This window comes from Podarcis melisellensis (assembly GCF_964234715.1).
Source record: "Podarcis melisellensis genome assembly, chromosome: 12".
NCBI lineage: Eukaryota > Metazoa > Chordata > Lepidosauria > Squamata > Lacertidae > Podarcis > Podarcis melisellensis.
This window is the reverse complement of record NC_138544.1, coordinates 59,213,565-59,232,364: the sequence shown is the minus strand read 5'-3', so window position 1 is coordinate 59,232,364 and position 18,800 is coordinate 59,213,565. Positions and strand designations below refer to the sequence as shown.

At 54.2% G+C, this 18,800-nt stretch overlaps 1 protein-coding gene across 7 annotated transcripts; it reads right to left on the bottom strand.

Moving 5' to 3' along the window:
* Positions 1-112: 112 nt before the first annotated feature.
* LOC309353908 (uncharacterized protein) lies at positions 113-16,977 on the bottom strand. Of its 7 annotated transcripts, none has more exons than XM_081883515.1 (6): positions 16,854-16,977; positions 12,001-12,152; positions 11,266-11,378; positions 10,037-10,147; positions 9,496-9,609; positions 113-8,509 (listed from the first exon to the last, which is right to left on the bottom strand). In XM_081883515.1, the coding sequence occupies exons 3-6, from the start codon at positions 11,294-11,296 to the stop codon at positions 6,894-6,896; spliced, it is 1,872 nt and encodes a 623-aa protein (XP_081739641.1). In that variant the 5' UTR covers positions 11,297-11,378; positions 12,001-12,152; positions 16,854-16,977; the 3' UTR covers positions 113-6,893. The 7 variants fall into 7 exon arrangements, with proteins under 7 accessions (XP_081739641.1, XP_081739637.1, XP_081739642.1 ...); XM_081883511.1 differs by lacking the exon at positions 16,854-16,977 and adding an exon at positions 16,509-16,831; XM_081883516.1 differs by lacking the exon at positions 16,854-16,977 and adding an exon at positions 16,509-16,831 and having other exon boundaries at positions 11,266-11,375.
* Positions 16,978-18,800: the final 1,823 nt, after the last annotated feature.

Sequence of the window (18,800 nt, the reverse complement as noted above, 5' to 3'; positions counted from 1 at the left end):
TGGACTAGAGGACCCCCAGGTTTCCTTCCAGTCCTACGATTCTAGGGCTGTACGTCTTCTACCCACAAGACCATGCCAGTGTCTCGCACACAAGCAGGACACTCACTCCAGCAACTGTAAGAAAGCCTTTATTGCAAACAAACATAGCTCAGAAAATAATAATAAAACATAATTATTATTATTATAATAATACATCTGGAATAGCCCTAAGGGGCCCGTCTGGGTTAATGGGGATGAAGTTATCAACATGTCGTAAAAGGAGGCAACTTATGGAGGAGGCAGGGGGAAGGGGGGGCAAGGGAGGGGGCTTTCTGGCAATGTCACAGAAATGTTTCCAGCCAACTATTGTTGGCTTGTCCCCCCCCCCCCCCGGTCTCCCTCTCCAGGCTGGCTGCCCCCCACCCAACTGCAACCTCATTCCATCGGCCAGCTGCCTGCCTGGGCCAGAACTTGGAGGACCCCAACACTGCCAGATAGAAACCTTCCTCCTCCAGGCTACAGAGGGAGTCATGATTTATATTGGGGGGGTTCAGGGATCTCCTGGCCCCAAATGTCCAGCTGAAATCCGGATGGGTCAAGCAAGTCCAATGCAAGCGGTCGGCAGCGGGTCTGGGACAAACAAAAAGTATTTTCAGCACACGACAGGGCTATTCGCTCGTAGGTTTTGCCGCGCTTCTGTGGGATGCCACGATGGCTGCGAATGCAATGTCCTTTCTCGAAAGGAGGAGGAGGCAAGTTAATGGCGGGTCAGGACAGGCTAAGTGAACCCTCCATGTGCAGAGGTGATATAGGATGGCCCCCCGGGGGGGGAGACACACGCAGCGGACAACAGAGAAGGGCCATTGCCATCGCGCCCAGGAGCCTGGCTGGCTGGCCCCTCTACTGGAGACAAGAGTGCTGGGACTTGGTTCTGATTCTGCAAGGCAATGGTGTTCGGTCCTACTTAATTTTTGTGGGTTCACCTGGCATGGACACCTGCAGCGCCCAAACTGCAAATGTCCAGGGCAAGGGGGTGTCAGGCACGAGGCTTTGGCTTCATGCTCCAGAGCACAGAGGAGGGCTGGAAGCGGTTCTCCCCCAGCTCGGCTGGGCCCACGCTGCTCGCCAAAGATTCCCATCCTCTCTGGCCTTTTCTGCCTCTGCCTAGTCGCCCCTCCAAGCCACAGAACAAAACGACAGACAAGCACAGAAGCTACAAGGAGCTTACATTGGCGATGCACATATTAAGCCTGTTCGAAACCGGTTTAAGCCACTGGGAGGTCCTGCACACAGGAAACCTGGAGAACTGAGGTTTTGTAGAGGTTTATATTTTAGGAAGCCTCGTCTTCATAGAAGCAACAGTCCAGATCAAACTCAAGTTGGCCATGATTTAAGCCCCACTGAACTGGGGCTGGGGAAACTGAGTTAAAATAATGCACAGAGAAAATATTTTTTATTATTATTTCAGCGGGGGGAAATTATCACAAAGAGACCTGCTGCTGGAAATCCTTAAAGGGCCAAATGTTTTGATAACACCTTCATTGATGTGATGGCTTTGTTAAAAAACCTAGCATCGCAGTTCAATAGGCTTTGATTTCTGATTTGCAACTACATAAGGGAGAACACAAAACACTTTGCTCCAACATGCAAAGGAGTTCTGGTTTGCTAGCACCATGACATGCCCATCAAATCAACTTCCCCGAGTCAAATATTTCCAGTATCCTCCACCTGAGAAGGCTTAAAATGTCAAAGGCCTCCACTGGGACACTTCCCAACATGCATGTGGGGCACGTTTTGCACACCGAAGCAAGTTTGCTCTCCTCCTTTAAGCAACTGCAAATCAGAAGTCACAAGCTCTATCACAGTGCAATGCTAGGTTTTCAGTAAGGCAGCCAATGAGGAATTTTGATTTTGTCAAAAGATAGCTTGGTCCATCAAGGATTTATGTTACTGCATTTATGAGTCATTGAAATATAAACTGCATTTTCTTTACACATGTTTTACCTTAACTGGGGGGGGGGGGGGCGAGTCACCTAGTTTTTGTGAAGGATGAAAGTCCCATCACTTTCAATGAGTCTTTGCCACAACTAGCTGAACTGGGACCCCAGAGGTTCTCCTACTCGGGTGCAATGGCAGTTAAACAGGTTCTGAGCTAGTTTAAAATGTATGATAGAGGCAGATCCAAAAAGGGAGGTTCTAACTGAAGCACGGCTGGACTTGGAGCAGGGGGCGCTCAGAACCATCTGGCCGTCTCACACTCTTTCTTCCAGGGATCCCACACGCCCAGCCATTGCTCAGTTCATCCTGTCTGTTAAACTGCAGGGCAGGAAGAAGCGAGGACCACCTCGACCCAACCAACATTCCTCCTTCTCTTCCAGTTACTCTCGCTGAAGTATTGGTGTGGGGTTTGTGGTTGCTTGTTTTGCATATCCTCAGATATTCTGCCTTGGGGAGGAACCTGCGGTCGGACCGTAAGGAGCAACCAGGGAATGGCACAAGCAAGACCCCATCGCCTGCCCACGTCAGTTTCCCCCTTCACTCCTCAATTAGCAGGCCCGTGACAGGCCAACGTTTGGCAGCTGCAGCCTTGAGCAGCATGCTATAAGCTTCGCCTGTTGCAGCCTGTGACACAGCCGTCCAGGATGCGGGTGGGACAGCAACTAGGGAGGCAGCTGTTCAACGGAAAGGAGCCAAGAGGTTGCCATGGGATAGCAGGACGTGTGGTGCTGATGTCACTCCAAGGCTGCTGCCTAGTTGGTGAAGCTCCTTATAAGCAAAACCAGGTTGAAAGAGGGCCAAGAGCCCGCTGGCGGCTGCAGCAGGAATCCCAGTGAGTCCGGGTATCTCTGCAGCTGCGAAAGAAACTCTTAAGCTACTATGGGTCGCAAGGAACCAAGGGGGGTGGGATCCCAGTGACCCAGAGCCTGCAACAGAAGCCTTCTTGATAAGCTTTGCATCAATCGAGAAACTAACAACCCCCCCCCAACAAACACAATAGACTGGGTATCGCCGATGACGAGGGGAGAAATGTAAAGTTAGAAGGAGCCAGAAACTCCTTGTCAAGGTCCAAGCAACCAGGCCTCGAGGAAAGACCCACCAACACCCCTTTGCCTACCTAATCTGGGCTATGAGCAAGAGGGCAAGGGCACTTCAGGAAGTTTTGTCTGCAGGACAGAGAGCGTCAAGAGGCAGCTCAAGCAAGCTGGGGTAAGCAAAAATGCATGGCAAGGAAGGGCAGGGAGGGAACGGCTCCCTGTAAAACAAGACGCACACACAGGCCCCCCCAAATGCAACAGAATTTCACTGGGGCACACAAGAGTCCAGCCTATCCGACACCCCGCCTGCGGCTTCGGTAGCCACCAGTGGCGACGAAAGGGGGGCGAGTTCTTAAGCGGCCCATGCCAGGGTCCAGGGATGCCAGCGCTACTTGAAGTGGGGAGGGTGCCTCTGTCACAACCAAGTACCTTCTTGTCTGGTTCTAAATGGGCCAGAGGTGCACTGACACACTGAGGCAGGGGGCTAGGCAGCCCACCTTCTGCATCCTTGGACTGAATAGACAGCACACCACTGGCCTGTCCCCAGAGGCCGGCAGCCAGCTCCCTCTGCTCCTGCCTCCCCCTGCCACCGCCCCCTCTCACGCCCACCCACCCTGGCCAGAACAACCCGCCTGGGTTTCAGCATGCAACTGGGGAAATGCCAAGCAAGCACGTCTGCGCCAACGTGTCCCCCCCCCGAACACTCCCTACAGCACAGAACATGAAGGTGAAGGCCAAAGAACCGGACACAAACACAAGGACCGAAAAGAGCTTTCTTGGCTGCCCACAACCCCAATTGTTCTTTTGCTCCCTCCTCCCCAAAGGGGTTGGTGCCCAACGCCTCCTCCCAGAAAACACACACATTGCATTTAAGTCACCAGCCCCAAAAGATCCACCAGGCACAAGCAGAGCATCTCTTTTCCCCAGGGGTGCCCTGGACCCAGGATTGCCACCAAGGGCTTCTCTAAAACCCTGTGCAAGAAGGGGCCCTTTGCAGAGTGGACAGCTACCTTCTCCAGTCAGGATCCCTCCATAGCAGCTCAGGTGGTTAAGGAGTCAAGCCTTAGCCTGGAACGAATGCCCAGCCTGGAGAAGGGAGCCTGGGAGGGAGGTGGGGCGTTTGACATTCCTGTGGCCAGAGCTGACCCAGGTTTTTCTCCAGCCTCCTGAGGAAGCGGTGACTTTTACTCAGAGCCAGGAAGCTGCACAGTGCAGAGGTCGGGGCAAGGGCTGCATCCCTCCCAACTGCAGAAGACCCTTGCATCTTGGCACCCCAGGTACTTCCCACACCCCCAGAGACATCAGAGCGGGTCCTTGAAAGGTGGGAACAAACCATTCCCAAACACTAAAGGACCAAACATTAATTCTGCAGCCTTGCTCTGGGTTGGGGGCAACGTGTAACAGGACGAGAAGCATCAGCCACAGGGAACTTCCCCTTTGTTTGCACCCATAAGTATGTAAACCCTTTGCACTGCCCCCCCCCCCAAAGCCACACACAAAAACAGCTGATAGCCAGAGGGATGGCAAGATACAGACACCTTAGAGGATCCAATCACTTTATCAGCTGTGTTGCATGTATCCTGGCTCTCTCACGCTTCTCTTTCCACCCGCTTTTTCCTTGGGCATTTTGCACTTTTCTGGCATGGGGGGCCTTTGCCCCCCCCCCGCCACCTGGGCTCCCCCCCCCCCCCGACACACACAGATTCTCTTCCTTTGGGCAACTCAGCATCTCAACCAGCCTTTGCCTGCTGGGCCTGGCAGGAGCTGGGAATCCAAGAGCGCTTGCGGGGCCTCAACTGGGCAGAGTCTGGCCAAGACGACCCAACAGCCTGCAGCCCCTCAAGGAAACAGAGCCAGCCTTGTCTGGGGCACACAGTTTCCACACCTTCTTCTCCCTGCTGTGGGAGCCTGGACTCCTTTGGGGCTCTCATGCCTCTTGTATCCCACAACTCTCTCCTCTGACCCCCAAGTGTGCCCTGCCCACGGCTTCTAAAGCACCCAGCCCGGTTGTATGTGCAGTCAACACCCTCCCCACCACGACGCCACCCTCCAACCAGGACTGGTCGACAAAGTGGGCCAAGGATCTGAGAGCTTAAGGCACAGATTCCCCCTCTCATTGCCCGGGGTCCTTTTTCTAAGGGGTGGCATCCCTAGGGGAGGTTTGGGGGCCTGCTCTGCAAAGCAGGGGAGGAACAGGCAGCCCGTTGGCACACCCAAAAACCAACACAGCTGCCCACTGAGCCAATGCAGAGCGCCCTCTAGCCCATCGGGCCAGCGCGGTCTCTGCAGACCAGTCAACACAGAGTGGGGAAGCCAGAGGGGCAAGCCACGCAGCAGAAGGCAGAACCGAGGTCAAGGGGGCCTAACGGGGGTCACATGTAAAGTGCTTCGGCTGCTTCTCCTGCCCCACAACTCAGCCTTCCCGAGAGGAGGGACCTCTGGACATCCCTCCCCTCCTCCTCCTCTTTGGTCAACGCTTCCATACCTCATCCACGCCTACGCTACAGACCGGCCTTGGTCCCAGCCTGGTGCCCTCGGGGTGTTTTGGAGCACAACTCCCACCAGCTACGGGATTTGTGCTCCAAAGCACCAGGAGGGCACCAGGCCTGGGGAAGGCAGCTTTGGACGCTTCTAGGCCACCAGTTGTTTCCCACCAGCACCCCCCCCCCCCCGCAGGCTGAAGACGAAGGAAGCCCAGCTCTCCTCGCAGAGTGGACTTTGCTGCTTGCGCCCAGGATCCAGACCGCTCCGTAGCAACGCGCCGCTTCTGAAGCATGCTGAAGTCCTCCTCCCCCTCTGTCAGTCTTTGGAGGGGAGGGGCTTCTTCCCTCCTTCAAACCCCCCCCCCCCGCTTTTCTGTGAAAAGGCAAAGCATGCAGAGTGCCACCGGGCAGGAGGAGAGGCATCAAGAGTCTGCTCTGCCCGCGAGGAAGCAGGGGAGCGTGGAGATGATGGGCAAGGGTTCTTGGCACAAGTTCGCCCCCTCCCCACCCCCGGAAAATCCAAACATCCATGTTGCTCCTGCAGCAGACTGATAATGTTCCTCGTCACCCGAATCTCCTGCATTCGGTGCCCTCGGTTGCACAGGGCAAACGAGAGAAATGAGCCCGGGGTCTGGTAGGAAGTGAGATCCCCAGGTAGACCGTTGCCTGCAGAGTCCAGCAGCGGCTGTTCCTGTGGTTCTTTTGTGCTGGTCAGCTCTGGCTGGCCTCGCACGGCAGCTAAGGCATCTCCCAGTTTCACACGAAGGACGTTGTCCTCTCCTGCACCCGCCACTCTGGACCCCGAAGGCGAGAGATCCCAGGTGGAATTTGCTAGGCGACAGCAGGCATGTGGAAGGAGGGGAAGAAAGCAGGTCCTCTCCAGAGTCCTCTTTTCAAAGGAAGGCCCTATAACGTTGCTGCCTGCCAGTCTGGAGACGCTGCCTGCTCGCAGGGCCCCATTCGCCTCCCCTGGGGGAAGCAGATTTCCGCCGCATCTGTGCTGCATGAGGCGGTTGAGCAGAGTTCCGCTGGTTCCTGGGGTGGAGGGAGGAGGGTGTGGTACATGGCGGGGGGGGGGTATTGTAGGGATGAAGAAAATACACTTGGCACAATGACACCCCCGCGGGCTCAAGCTTCCAGGGGGAGAAGTCTGGTGGCGCTGCAAGAAAGATCGATCTTTTTCTGTGCCAGGAGATGCAGGAGCAAAGAGGGGGGGTTTGCACATGTCTCAAGATTTGGGGGGGTCGGTGCAGGCTGAGGGCTCTCCTGTCCACAATACATGCATGAGCCCCACCGCCGAGGGCTGTTTATGTGTGGGAGGTCCTTTGTGGGGAGGGCCAATCCCAGCCCCCACCAATCTGTGCTTGCACAGCGCCTGTCTTTGGGGAGGAGGAAACTATCGCAGGGAATCCGGGATGGAGCAGAGTCTCGGGTTGGGGGCGGCGGGGTGGCCCTGGGCCCCCTGCTGGAGCTGCAGGGTGCGGGCCGGGCACGGGATGCCCAGCCAGGCGCGCCCAGGCGCGTCCCTGGCGCCCGCCTGGAGCTGCCCCAGGTGCGGCGGGTGAGGAATGACCAGGGAGGCCCTGCTGGCGTGGCAGAGGCAGTGGAGCATTTCGCTGGGGGCATCCAGCCGCGGTCCCACCAGGCTCTTGGGCTTGGTGGTGATGGGCTGCGGTTGCCCCATGGGCACCACGGAATGGGCGCTGGAGGTGGGCAGTGCCGGCAGGCTCAGCCGGCGCTGGCAGTGGAGCATCTCGGTGTGGGGGTCCATCACGGCCGGCGGGGCACTCAGCTTTGGCCCTTGCTCCGAGCCGGGGGCCACACCCTGGAGGTGACCAGCGGGGCCCGCTGCTGCGTGAGGACCGGGTGGAGGGTCCGCGGGAAGAGACTGTGGCCCATGAGGGGCTCCGTGCTGTTGCTGCTGCTGCTGCTGCTGTTGTGGCTGCTGCTGCTGTGCCTGCTGCCCGGAGGGGGCAGCCCGATGGACGCCCGGAGTGGGGTCCCCGGGCAGATCCTGGCGGGGGGCCGGCGTGGCCCTCTGCGCGGCCGAGGTGGGGTCCCCGGGGAGCGGGGCCTGCTGCTGGAGGCCGGGAGCCACCGCCAAGAGGGCTCCGGCCAGGGGGTCAGCTCCCAGGACCTGCCTGTGGGTCCTCTGGTGCGCTCGGAGGGCCGACTCTCCCTTGAAGCGCTTGGGGCAGCAGGAGCAGGCGTGGGGCCTCTGCTGGGAGTGGGTGCGCTGGTGGGCGGCAAGGTTGCCCTTCTGGCTGAAGCGGCGGCCGCAGGTGGCGCAGGGGAAGGGCCTCTCGCCCGAGTGGATGCGGCGGTGGGTGATGAGGTTGGCGCGCTGGTTGAAGCGCTTCCCGCACTCGGTGCAGGCGAAAGGCTTCTCGCCCGTGTGGATGCGCTGGTGGGTGATGAGGTTGGGCCGCTGGCTGAAGCTCTTCCCGCAGACGTTGCAGGGGAAAGGCTTCTCCGTCTGGCGGCTGCCCCGCGGCACGGGCGTCTTGGGCTCCGGGGCGATCAGCCCCTCCTGGACGGCGTGGGTGCGCTGGTGGGCCGCCAGGTTGGCCTTCTGGCTGAAGCGCTTGCCGCAGCGCAGGCAGGGGAAGGGCCGCTCGCCCGTGTGCACCCGCTGGTGCGTCAGCAGGTTGGGGCGCTGGCGGAAGCGCTTGCCGCACTCCAGGCAGGGGTAGGGCTTCTCGCCCGTGTGGATGCGCCCATGCGTGATGAGGCCCTGCTTCTGGCGGAAGCACTTCCCACAAACCACGCAGGCGAAGGGGCCCGAGCCCAGGCCCTGAGAGGGGCGTCCGGGGCCACAAAGGCCCGGCTCACACGAGGCCGCTTCCTCTTTCTTGACACGAGGCTGCTGCGCCCGCAGCTGGGCGGCGTTGGGCGCCAGGAAAAGGCCCGCTCGGGAGCTGTCGGGGAAGAGCTGGTAGCGCTCCAAGCTGGCCACAAAGCCCTTCTGGCCACCTTCCTCCTCCTTGATGGCTTTGCCGCGGCCGGCTGCTCCTGAAGGGGGCGGGAAGAGAGAAAGGGAGGAAAAGAGGTGGAAAGGAAGCATGAGAAGGGGCGAGAGGAACAAAGCACAAGCAGGCCTTTGCAGAAGAACGGAGGAGCTTCGTTTTGTGCTCCAATTCTCCGGGAAAAAGATTCAAAGGCCAATCCTAGGAGAGAATGTATAAAGCTGTCCTGGATACGGTAGGCATGGTTAAGCTTACATATATGGTGAGAACCAGACAGGGCAGATGACAAGGGAATGTATTTATCAATTAATGGGCTGTTTTTACAATATACTGAAGTAATAAGGTGCAGGATAATGTAAGCCCACTTGTGTTACTTGGAACCTGGTGGTATTAATTAATTAATTATTATTTTTATTTTGGGAATGGAACTTTGCTCCTATATGTTTATTTCTAGATATTCCTTTCTGCTTTTATCTGGCCTCTGTTGCTATACTTGCTATGTTATAAGTATATGTAAACAATAAGAAACCAACTAAATAAGAAGAATAAGGAGGTATGCTATGAATGTTTGGGGCAAGGCTGCTGGGGGAGTGAAAAGGTCCACAACATGCCGTATTTTTATGCAGGCAACAATCCAGACAACATCCAGCCTGTACATTCAGGGCTGGGAGGGGGGCAAACCATTTTTTTAAAAGAATAAATGGGTTGTTCTTATCCACCTGTCTCAAGAGGCAATGGAGTGCACCTCCAGGGGTGAGGTCAAACGGCTGGCAAATCACAGCACTTGCTGTGGCTGCAGAGAATGGTAAATAAATGGGTGCCTCGTTATTTATTATTTTAGAACAGAAGTGGCTCTCCCAAATATCGTCAGGCTCACAACTCCCTTCAGTCCCCTTCACCTGGCCAGGGATTATGGGACTTGAAGTCCAGTGTCATCTGAAGGGCCACAGGCTCCCTCCCCATTGGCCTGGCAACCAAAACTGCTGCTGGAGTCAACCAATAGGCAACACCCTCTGCTGGATGGCTCCTCACCTTGGCAGGAGCCTGTGCACAGCTTGCCTTCCTCCAGCTTCTGGCGATCCGTGACGCCAAGCTCTTCCCACCGTTCAATCCAGGATAAGCTCTCGGGTTTGAAGAACCGGTAGCCTGGCACAGGGAAGAAGTGGTTAGTTTTGCTGCACTCTGTCTGTGAAAAACCTGCACTTGCCTTCTTGGCCAACAGGAAGACTTGGAAGAAGATGAAGGGGCCACAACTGCAGAGTGACCGAAGCCAAAAGGTACCACAGGCATTGTTTGCCAAGGGCCTCCAGAAACTCTGGTCGTGGCCTCCGTGGCTTTTATCTGTTTCAGCCCCCTTAATTCCACACACTCAACCCCAGAGCCCTCAGCCCTACTCTTAAGAATTATTCAGAACAGGAGTTCTGAATACGACCCACTAAGGAATATGACAACGCAATAAAATCAGAAACAGTTAACAATTAATTGCACAAATATTCCAAACCAAATTTAGTTCAGTTAATTCAACAAAACTGATGAAGGTGATCCAGTGCTCCCACTCTGCTTCGTGGCTTACCTGGGCAGGGATCTGTTGGAATCCCTCTGCTAGAGTCCAGCTGATCTCCAACACACTGCTCTCCAGCACGCTCGATCCGGGACAGGAGATCAGGTTTGAGAACCGGGTAGCCTGGAGAAGGAGGAACACCATTACGCTCCATTGCGGTGGCTTTTAAAAGGCTGACTCAGGTTTCCACACCTGGCACAGAGAAAGGAGCACTCCTTGAATGCAGATGCGTTGGAGAGGCGGCCCCTCTGTACCCCACCACACCCCAGGACACGATCTTAAAGGTAGAGGGTTTCTTTCCGGGAAAAATATCTACCACGGAATCACATCAACACACAGAGGCAAATGGATGGCAAGCTGATGGAGGAGAGGACTATTAATGGCTATTAGCCGCGGTGGCTCGGCTCTGCCTCCACAGTCAGAGGCAGCGATGCTCCTGGATCCCAGTTGCCAGAAGCCAAAGGACGGGGGAGAGCGGCTGTTGTGTTCAGATTCTGCTTGCGGGTTTTTCCCATGACGGGCATCTGGTGGGGCCATCAAGATTCTGGGCTGGATGGGCCACTGGCCGGATCCAGCAGGCTCGTCTTGTGTTAAGCAACCCCAAGAGACTCCTGCACCAAAGCAGACTCAGCCAGCCGCCACCAAGCATGCTCTTGAAACCTCAGAGCTGGGCTCCAACATCACATGCTAGGTGGGAGCTGTGCTGGCTCTTCACCTGGGAGGCCTCTGCTGCCTGGAGTGGAGACCTAACAATTGGCAGGAAAGAGGCTGACAGACCCTCTGGCCTCACAATACAGCCGTACCTTGGATCCCAAATGCCTTGTGACTCAAACATTTTGGCTCCTGAACACCGCAACCCCAGAAGTGAATTTTCCGGTTTGCAAACGTTCTTTGCAGCTCAAATGTCTGACGCAGCTTACATGGCTTCCAATTGGCTGCAGAAGCTTCCTGCAGCTAATCAGAAGCCGCGCCACAGTTTCCAAATGTTTTAGAAGTCAAACGGAGTTCCAGAACGGATTCCATTCGACTTCCGAGGTACCATATTAGATATCTGCAGTTACATGGTAGTTTCTCTGCCTCGTTCTGCATCGCCTTATACAGGAGCGATGAGGGGAGCTCGCCCCTCTTGAGCAGAGCCAGCGTGAACGAGGAGCCGAGCCTCTCTGTGGCTCCCAACAAGCAAGACAACGAAGCATTTGGCAAGCAACTGCCTCCCCCAAACAAAACCAGCGGCGTCTTACCCAGGGAAGTGACCAGCTCGTAGTTCTCCATCACCACACCCACTGACTCCTTGCGGATTCTCCGGGACCTCCTCCGGGGAGACGCAGACCAGGGCAGGCTCAGACGTCACCTGCTGCGACAAGATGGACTGCTCAGCGCTTAGCCCTGCTTTGAGGAAGCCGCCTCAGGACCAGGAAGCCCAACCCGGGAGTGGCAGGAGCCGCTTTATACCAAAGCCACAGCCTCAGACAAGCAGGGGTGGGCAGCGAGATGCTCCCCGGATGTGGCTGGACTACAACTCCCATCAGCCCCACCAGCATGGCCAGGGTGGCTATGCCCCGCCTCACACGTTGAAGGCCACAATGCACACAGAGGGTTCTGGGGCTCATGCTCTGCTCCCTGGTTTCCCACGGAGGCATCTAGGTGGCCACAGTGAGGACAGGATGTTTATGGCCAATGACCAGGAATGACAGGAGATGCTTTCAAGGACTGAACCTGGGGCTTTCTGCATTCAAGTGTAATAATAAATAATGATTTATTATTTATACCCCACCCACCTGGCTGGGCTCCCCCAGCCACTCTGGGCGGCTTCCAACCAAATATTAAAATACAGTAATACATCAAACATTAAAAGCTTTCCTAAAGCAGGACACAGGGGCTGAGGAGCCTTCCCCAAGCAAGGTGTCGGAAGGCAAGAAGCAGCTGCCCCAGAGAGCTCCAACCCACAGCTCAGACTTCCCCTGCCCTCACCCTACCTGGGCAGCCCCCTTTGCAGGCATTTCCTAGGACAGTTATCCAGGGAGGGGAGATCATGTTTCTCCTTGGCAACTGAAAGGCAAACGGGAGTCGTCTTGTGAGTCTGACCATCCTTCTGGTGGCTTATTTTTGCTGCTCTTTCCGAAAGGCCCTGCATCAACCGGGAGGAGAAGAGGTTAAGCAAACAGGGTGCGGAGGCCCAGTGTAACCCAAGCCCCCTGCAAATCATCTAGCCTTGTTCAATTTCTCTGAGTCTCTGTGCAAAGCTAACGGCTTGTTTTTTTTGCTGTTTTGAAAGCACTAGATTCAACCGTTAGGGCTCTGGCCGGCGGCCGTGAGAACAGCAGCTGGTCTAGATGGGCCACTGGTCACTAGCAGATTTTTCTTATGTTCATTGCTGCATACCGAACACAGAAACTCAAGAAAGAATATACATTTCATAAGCTCATTTGCAGCCTCTGGGAGACAAGCTGGCCCAATAAAAGGTACCCTTTCACTTGGAAATGCTTGCAGGGGAGACAACAGCACCGACATGCTGCCAGGTCTCCTCTCTGTTTGCAGACACACAGACACCACTTGGGGAGGTAGGGAGAGAGACATGTGAACTGCAAGACCATAGAGAACGTGAAAGGAAGCAGCAGCACGTGCGAAAGAAAAGGTTGAGGACTACGGTGGCAGAGTCAGGGACTAGATGGCCTTGGGGGTCCCTTCAAACTCTGCAATTCTACGGTTCCTGCCCAGAAATATAGAAGATGCTATAGCTGCTGCGTTTCGTATGCTAAGGAGTCTGGGTCACTCTGTATCAAAAAAGAAAGGAAAGGTGAAGGAAACCACAACCCAAACGAGCAGAAGCCTCTTCCTGACGAGTTTCCTGGCTGTACACTATTTGTTTTTTTGACATGGGGTGACCGCCCACTATTTAAAAAAATAGTAAGAAGGGATATGGTGGACGGTTATAAAATTATGCATGGTAAAAAAATTGCAGCAAGTTGGACTGGATGACCCTTTAGGTTGTTTCCATGCCTACAAATTTATGATTCTATAAGAAAGTGGAGGGAGGGAATCTCAACCCCTCCCCCATTACCTCAGGCAATGATAGAGGGCAGAGGCAGGCAGGCCAAAGTAACACCCTCTGCTCCCAAATGCTGCAGAGAGAATTCTGCCAGCAATGATGAGGTTTTTTTAAAAAATGCTTTGCCATTGCTTCATAGCAACCACACTGTGTGGTTTTTATTTTACTTGTACACCTTGAAAAGGGTTTATAACCTTAGAGGCATAATATGTGTAATAAATAACAGGATAATTCAATGAAATCTACGGGCAAGGGATTGAAGACAGGAAACGGAAAGGACTTCTTTGGACGATGCACAATTCACTTGTGGAATTTGCTGCCCGAAGACTCAGTGGTGGCCACTAAAAAGAGGATTAGACAAATCCTTGAAGGCTACTGAATGGCTACTAGAAATGGTGGGTTTCTGCAGTCCCATGGATGCCACAGAATACCTTTGGCTGTGAAGCACTAGCCCACAAGAGAGTCCTTGCTTTCGTTTCTCACTTGGGGGCTTCCTGACACAGCAAGACTTCTTTCCCTGAGCCTCTGCAGACACATCTTTCCCTATAGCCTCAGCCGTCTTCTGATCTCTGGGCACTGCGGAATCTGACCCAGAAAACACAGCCTTGGAATCTTGGACAGCATCCTGAATGTCGAGGTTCTTTTTTCTTCAAAGAGGTTCCTGCAGAAGTCCCTGGCTCTTAGGAAAGTTACTTTTCATTCATATGGTGGCTTAGGCAAAGTCAAAGGTAGGAAAGCAAATGTTGGAGCTGTGCGGGGAATCACAGCATCATAGAATTGCAGAGGATCCAAAGGGTCACATAGTCCAACTTCCTACAATACCAGAATCACAGCTAAAAATCCCTGGCAGATGGCCATCCAAACTCTGTTTAAAAACCTCAAACAAAGAAGGAAAGTCCACCACCTTCCATGGTGATGAACCTGGGTTTCAAAACTGAAACTTAATAGCCTGCCCACTGAACGGCAGCCGTACTAAACACCCCCCGAGTCGCTCAACAAGATGGGGTCACAGCAGAGAAAGTGGATACACGTTAAATGGAAGAGCTTTGGCAAAGGAAATTGAAGAAGAATGTGAATTCTTGAAGAAGAATGTGAAGGACACAGTGAAACACTCTGACCAAGGGAGAGGGGATGCCGTGTTCCAAGGGCCAGGAATCAGCACAAAAGATGGTCTGCGGGGGGTGGGAAAAAGACGGAATTGCCTCCAGCAATGCCACCCCAGGTGCCCACTCTCTCTTGGTCCAGCCTGGCAGACAGAATGAGGAGGGAGCAGCTGCCCAGCCTGCCCCATCATTCCTTCTCAGGCTGCTCCTTACAGTCTCTGGAGGTTCCCATTCCAAATCCGCCTTCTCTGGAAGCCAGGTGGAAGCAGGATCTGCTGTTGCGGCCGTTCCACAGTTCTTCTGCCATGTCCATTCAAAGGCACAGACCCATTCCCACAGGCAGAGGAACGCGTCTGGCCAAGATAGTTTTTGCCCATAAGCAAATTACAAAAACTTTCACATAAGGTTTCTTCCACTTGGGAAAGGTGCTCTCTTTCAGACAAAAGCTTTGAAATCTGAACTGATTAATGAGAGGACTAAAAAGACAAATCCCTTCTTAGTACAAAATGTTTAAGGAATCGAACGTTGTGCAGCAGTTAACCTTATCAAGCTGAGGTTAATCGCTTCCTGCCACACTTTGCTGTCAAGATGGGAAACCCAAACCACGGCCAGAAGCACTCAAGGAAAATCTAGAAGCCAGTTAAGGATCCAGGAAAGAAACTGGAGAACTGGCCCGACAGTGAACAAAGCTCCACTCCTGACAGCCCAAGCTCCTCCAACGCAGCCCCAAAGCCCCACCCGCCAGCCAGCCCCACTGCAGCCTTCTCAGCACAACTCACAGAGCAGAAAACAAGCCATTTTTAGCAGCGGACCCAGAAATACAACAGCAATTCCCTCTCTTGTCCCCAGAGGCTGCAAATATCTTTTTGACCTCTGCCATCCGCACGTTTTCCAACTGCAAGGGCAACTTTCTGCCAAGGCTCAAGGGCTAGAGAGAAATCTTTGCTTTTTTCCACTCTGGCAACTACCTGCTTCTTTTTTCCAGCACCAGCCTAGCCAGGTTGGAAGAAACACTCATGTTCTGAACACCAGCATCACATTTCAAAGGCAACTAGACAAGTCAATTTTAAACTATTTTTCAACTTGGCTCTGATTTGGGGTTGGCAAATCAAAAGAGTCAAAAGAGTTGGCCATTTAAGGCTGCAATGCTGCATATGCTTTAGCGAGGAAGGTTCATTTGCTGGACACCATGGAATTTACCTCCAAGCAAACGAGCACAGGATTGTGCTGAACATCAACCTGTGAAATTTCCAGTTCTCTAGAAGCTACATCCCACCAACTTGGGACCCTGTATCTTGAAATAATAGGTTGGGGGGTTTTCGCACTCAACAGCTAACACACTTACCCAGGAGAAATTCCCACTTAATTTGATTAAGCTTCATTCACAGCAGACATGCAAAGGATTGTCCTATAATTCTGCCACTACTGCCCTGACTCCAGGGGCAACCAGAGGCTACGTCCATCTATGGAAAAAGTGCAAATGGGCACCTAATAACTCCCATTTTACAGGTACAAAGCTGCCAAAGTTCAGGTGAATATGAATGCCTACTGAGAGAGGCCCTTTTTGAATTACAGGCATTTCCATGTTTCCCCATTCAGATTAAAAAAAGGCTGCCGTCTCCCTCTTACCCACTGCATCCATCATTTCCACAAGTTTGGAAGGCCCCCAAGCCCATCTTGGCCCCAGCTGAGGGCAGCCAGCCCTGTCCTCTCAAGGCCCAGGAGGAGGGCTGGGAAGCCTCAACCTAAACCCTGAAGCCCCGGGGCAAGGTTGGCTCAAAATGAGCGAAGAAGGCGGGAAGGTGGCACCACCCAAAGGTGCCCCAGGGCCCACCCATCCACCCTGGCTAGGGAAAGGGGCGATCTGCTCCGGAGCCAGCCTTTTGTGCACAGGAAACTTCAGGAATTCGGGAGGAACTGGGCAAGGGGGGGGGGAGGGAGAAAGGTATTCGATGCCCGCGGACGCAGAGGGGAGCCCACGCCGCCCTATAGGGGTGCCATGGGGAGGAGGGAGGGCAGAAAGAGAGGAAGGAGGGAGGGAGGGGCTTTTGAGACCCCCCTCCAGCAGGACCCTCTGAGGGGGTGGCTGAGTGGGGAGGGGGGTGAAGGGTCCAGACCCGGGGTTTACCCAGCTACGCGGGGAGGGCCCCCCTCCCTCCTCCCTCCTCCCGCGGAGGGGCTTCCCCTGCGCCCCCCACCCGCGAGGCCTCTCCCTCTTTCGGGGGCTGCGCCTTGCCCCCCCCGGCGCCCCTCGGCCCGCCCTTCCCTCGCCCCCGCCCCGCCGCCAGGGCGGCCCCCCCGGCCCTCTCCCTGCCCCCCCCGCCCCGCTCACCAGGCCGCGCGGTGACCCCCTGACCCAGCAGGCGGTGTTGCCATAGCAACACCGTGACGGTCCCCGGCCGTGGCGGACGCGAGGCCCGCGTCACCGACGCATCATCGCCGGGCCCGGTGACCTCACGCGATGACGTCACGCGGCGGAGGGGCGAGGCCTCGTCTTTTCTTTTCCCTTTTTCCTCCCCCTTCTCCCCGCCGCCTGTTATATATACATATAGGTGTATATATAGAGATTATTTTTTATTTTAATAGAGCAGAAAGGACCCGGATGAAGGAACCGGAAAGGCCCGCTCGCTCTCTTTCCCCAAGCCCCGCCCCCTTTCGCCCTCCACAATACACGCACTTCCGCTTCCCTGCTTCTCCTCACGGACCTTCTTCCTCTTTCTCCCTCCTTACCCCGCCCGGACTCTGAAAGGAGATTGGCGGAAAGGAACCCGCCGCGCGGCATCATGGGAGAGCGAGTTCCCGCCGGGCGCAGAGGCAGGAAATGGGGCGCCGTCCCGTTTGCCCGAGAAGCGTGGGAGGGGAATCTCGCGATGGCGGCCGGGTTTCGCGGCTCACCTCTCGCGAGAGGCTCTTCCGCTCAGGGCATCATGGGAGACGTAGTTCTGCGGGAAGCGCATGAGGCCTACATCGGAAGGCCTCACCTCGTTTGCTGTGGGCCGAGAAAGGAGGAGGAGCCGAGCCAACGCCTTACCTTTGAAGCGCAAGGAGACAGTTAAACCACATGGCTGCTAAAGAATCCTGGGAGCTGCAGTTTGCTAGGGATGCTGGGAATGGTATCTCTGTGAGAGGGAAAACTACAGTTCCCAGAGTTCTTTGGGGGAAATCCTGTGCTTTGAGTGTGTGGCGTGGATTTGTCCTTTCTGGAGGAAATCTCATGTGTCAATTGCAGTGGTTGCCAAACAATCAGGGAGCACACTGGGCGCCTCCGTTCCATAAACTCATCCCCAGCTACAAAGCATTATTCAGAACAGTGGTTTGCACGACCCACTAAGGAAGATAACAGCACAATAGCATTTGAAATGGCAATAAATAATTGCATATTTATTCAAAATCCAATTAAAACTGTTTAGTTCAATCAGTTCAGCAAAATTCCATCAACGGCGTCTCCGAAAAATTTTACACATCAGCTGGGAAGACAGGCAAACTAATACCAGTATAAACAAAACAAAAAAAAAAAATCCTTCCAGCAGCACCTTAAGAGACCAACTAAGTTAGTTATTGGTATGAGCTTTCGTGTGCATGGACACATACCAGTGTACTGGAAAAAGCAAAGATCACCAGTGTGGAAGCAATGATTCTTCAACGTCCACATCGCTGGACTGGTCATGTTGTGTGGATGCCTGATGATCGTCTTCCAAAGCAACTACTCTATTCCGAATCTAAAAATGGATTGAGTAATGCTGGTGGTCAACAAAAGAGGTTCAAAGACTCTCTCAAATCAAATCTTAAAAAATATAGTATAAACAACTGGGAAATACTGGCCTGTGAGTGCTCCAATTGGAGAACAGCCTTGACCAAAGGTGTCATGGGCTTTGAAGCCGCTCAAACTCAGGACGAAAGGGAGAAACATGCTAAGAGGAAGGCACGCTTGGCAAATCCTCACCAGGATCAACTCCCACCCGGAAACCTATGTCCCCACTGTGGAAGGACGTGTGGATCCAGAATTGGTCTCCACAGTCACTTACGGACTCACTGTTAAAACAGTGTTTATGGAAGACAATCTTACTCAGCTATGAGGGATCGCCAAAGAAGAAGAAAAAGTTATTTATACCTCCATAGCCCCACTCCCCCCCCCAACTTGATAGCACCCTACTGGGTAATCCCACCAGCTTTAGGGTTTCCCACTCTGGTTCCAAAGAGGATACTGGACTGGATAGACCACTGGTCCGATCCTGCATGCTGTTCCTGCACAAAATATACTAACCTTCTACATTTTCCACAAACATTTTAATAGAACATAGCCAGCAAAACTTGTGGATTCTAAATACCAGTGTGCATGAATCATTGAGGCCGTTCCCCACTTTAAAATAAGAACAAACCTGCTTTGGGCTTTGTCACTGCCATCCTGGTTTCTCTGGCTAGGAAGGGGACCAAACTGGCCACCGGCAACTTGACCTCCAAAATGCCAGGTTAATGAAAGAGGCTCCCCAGCAGATGTTGGGAAACTGCAAGGCTCAGGACGTTTCTGTTTGCTTATGTGTTCCTGAAGTGAAAGCTGTGGACTTTGTAGATCAAACACTGAAATCAATTGGGGCGGGGGGACGGACACAACAAAGTGGCTGGT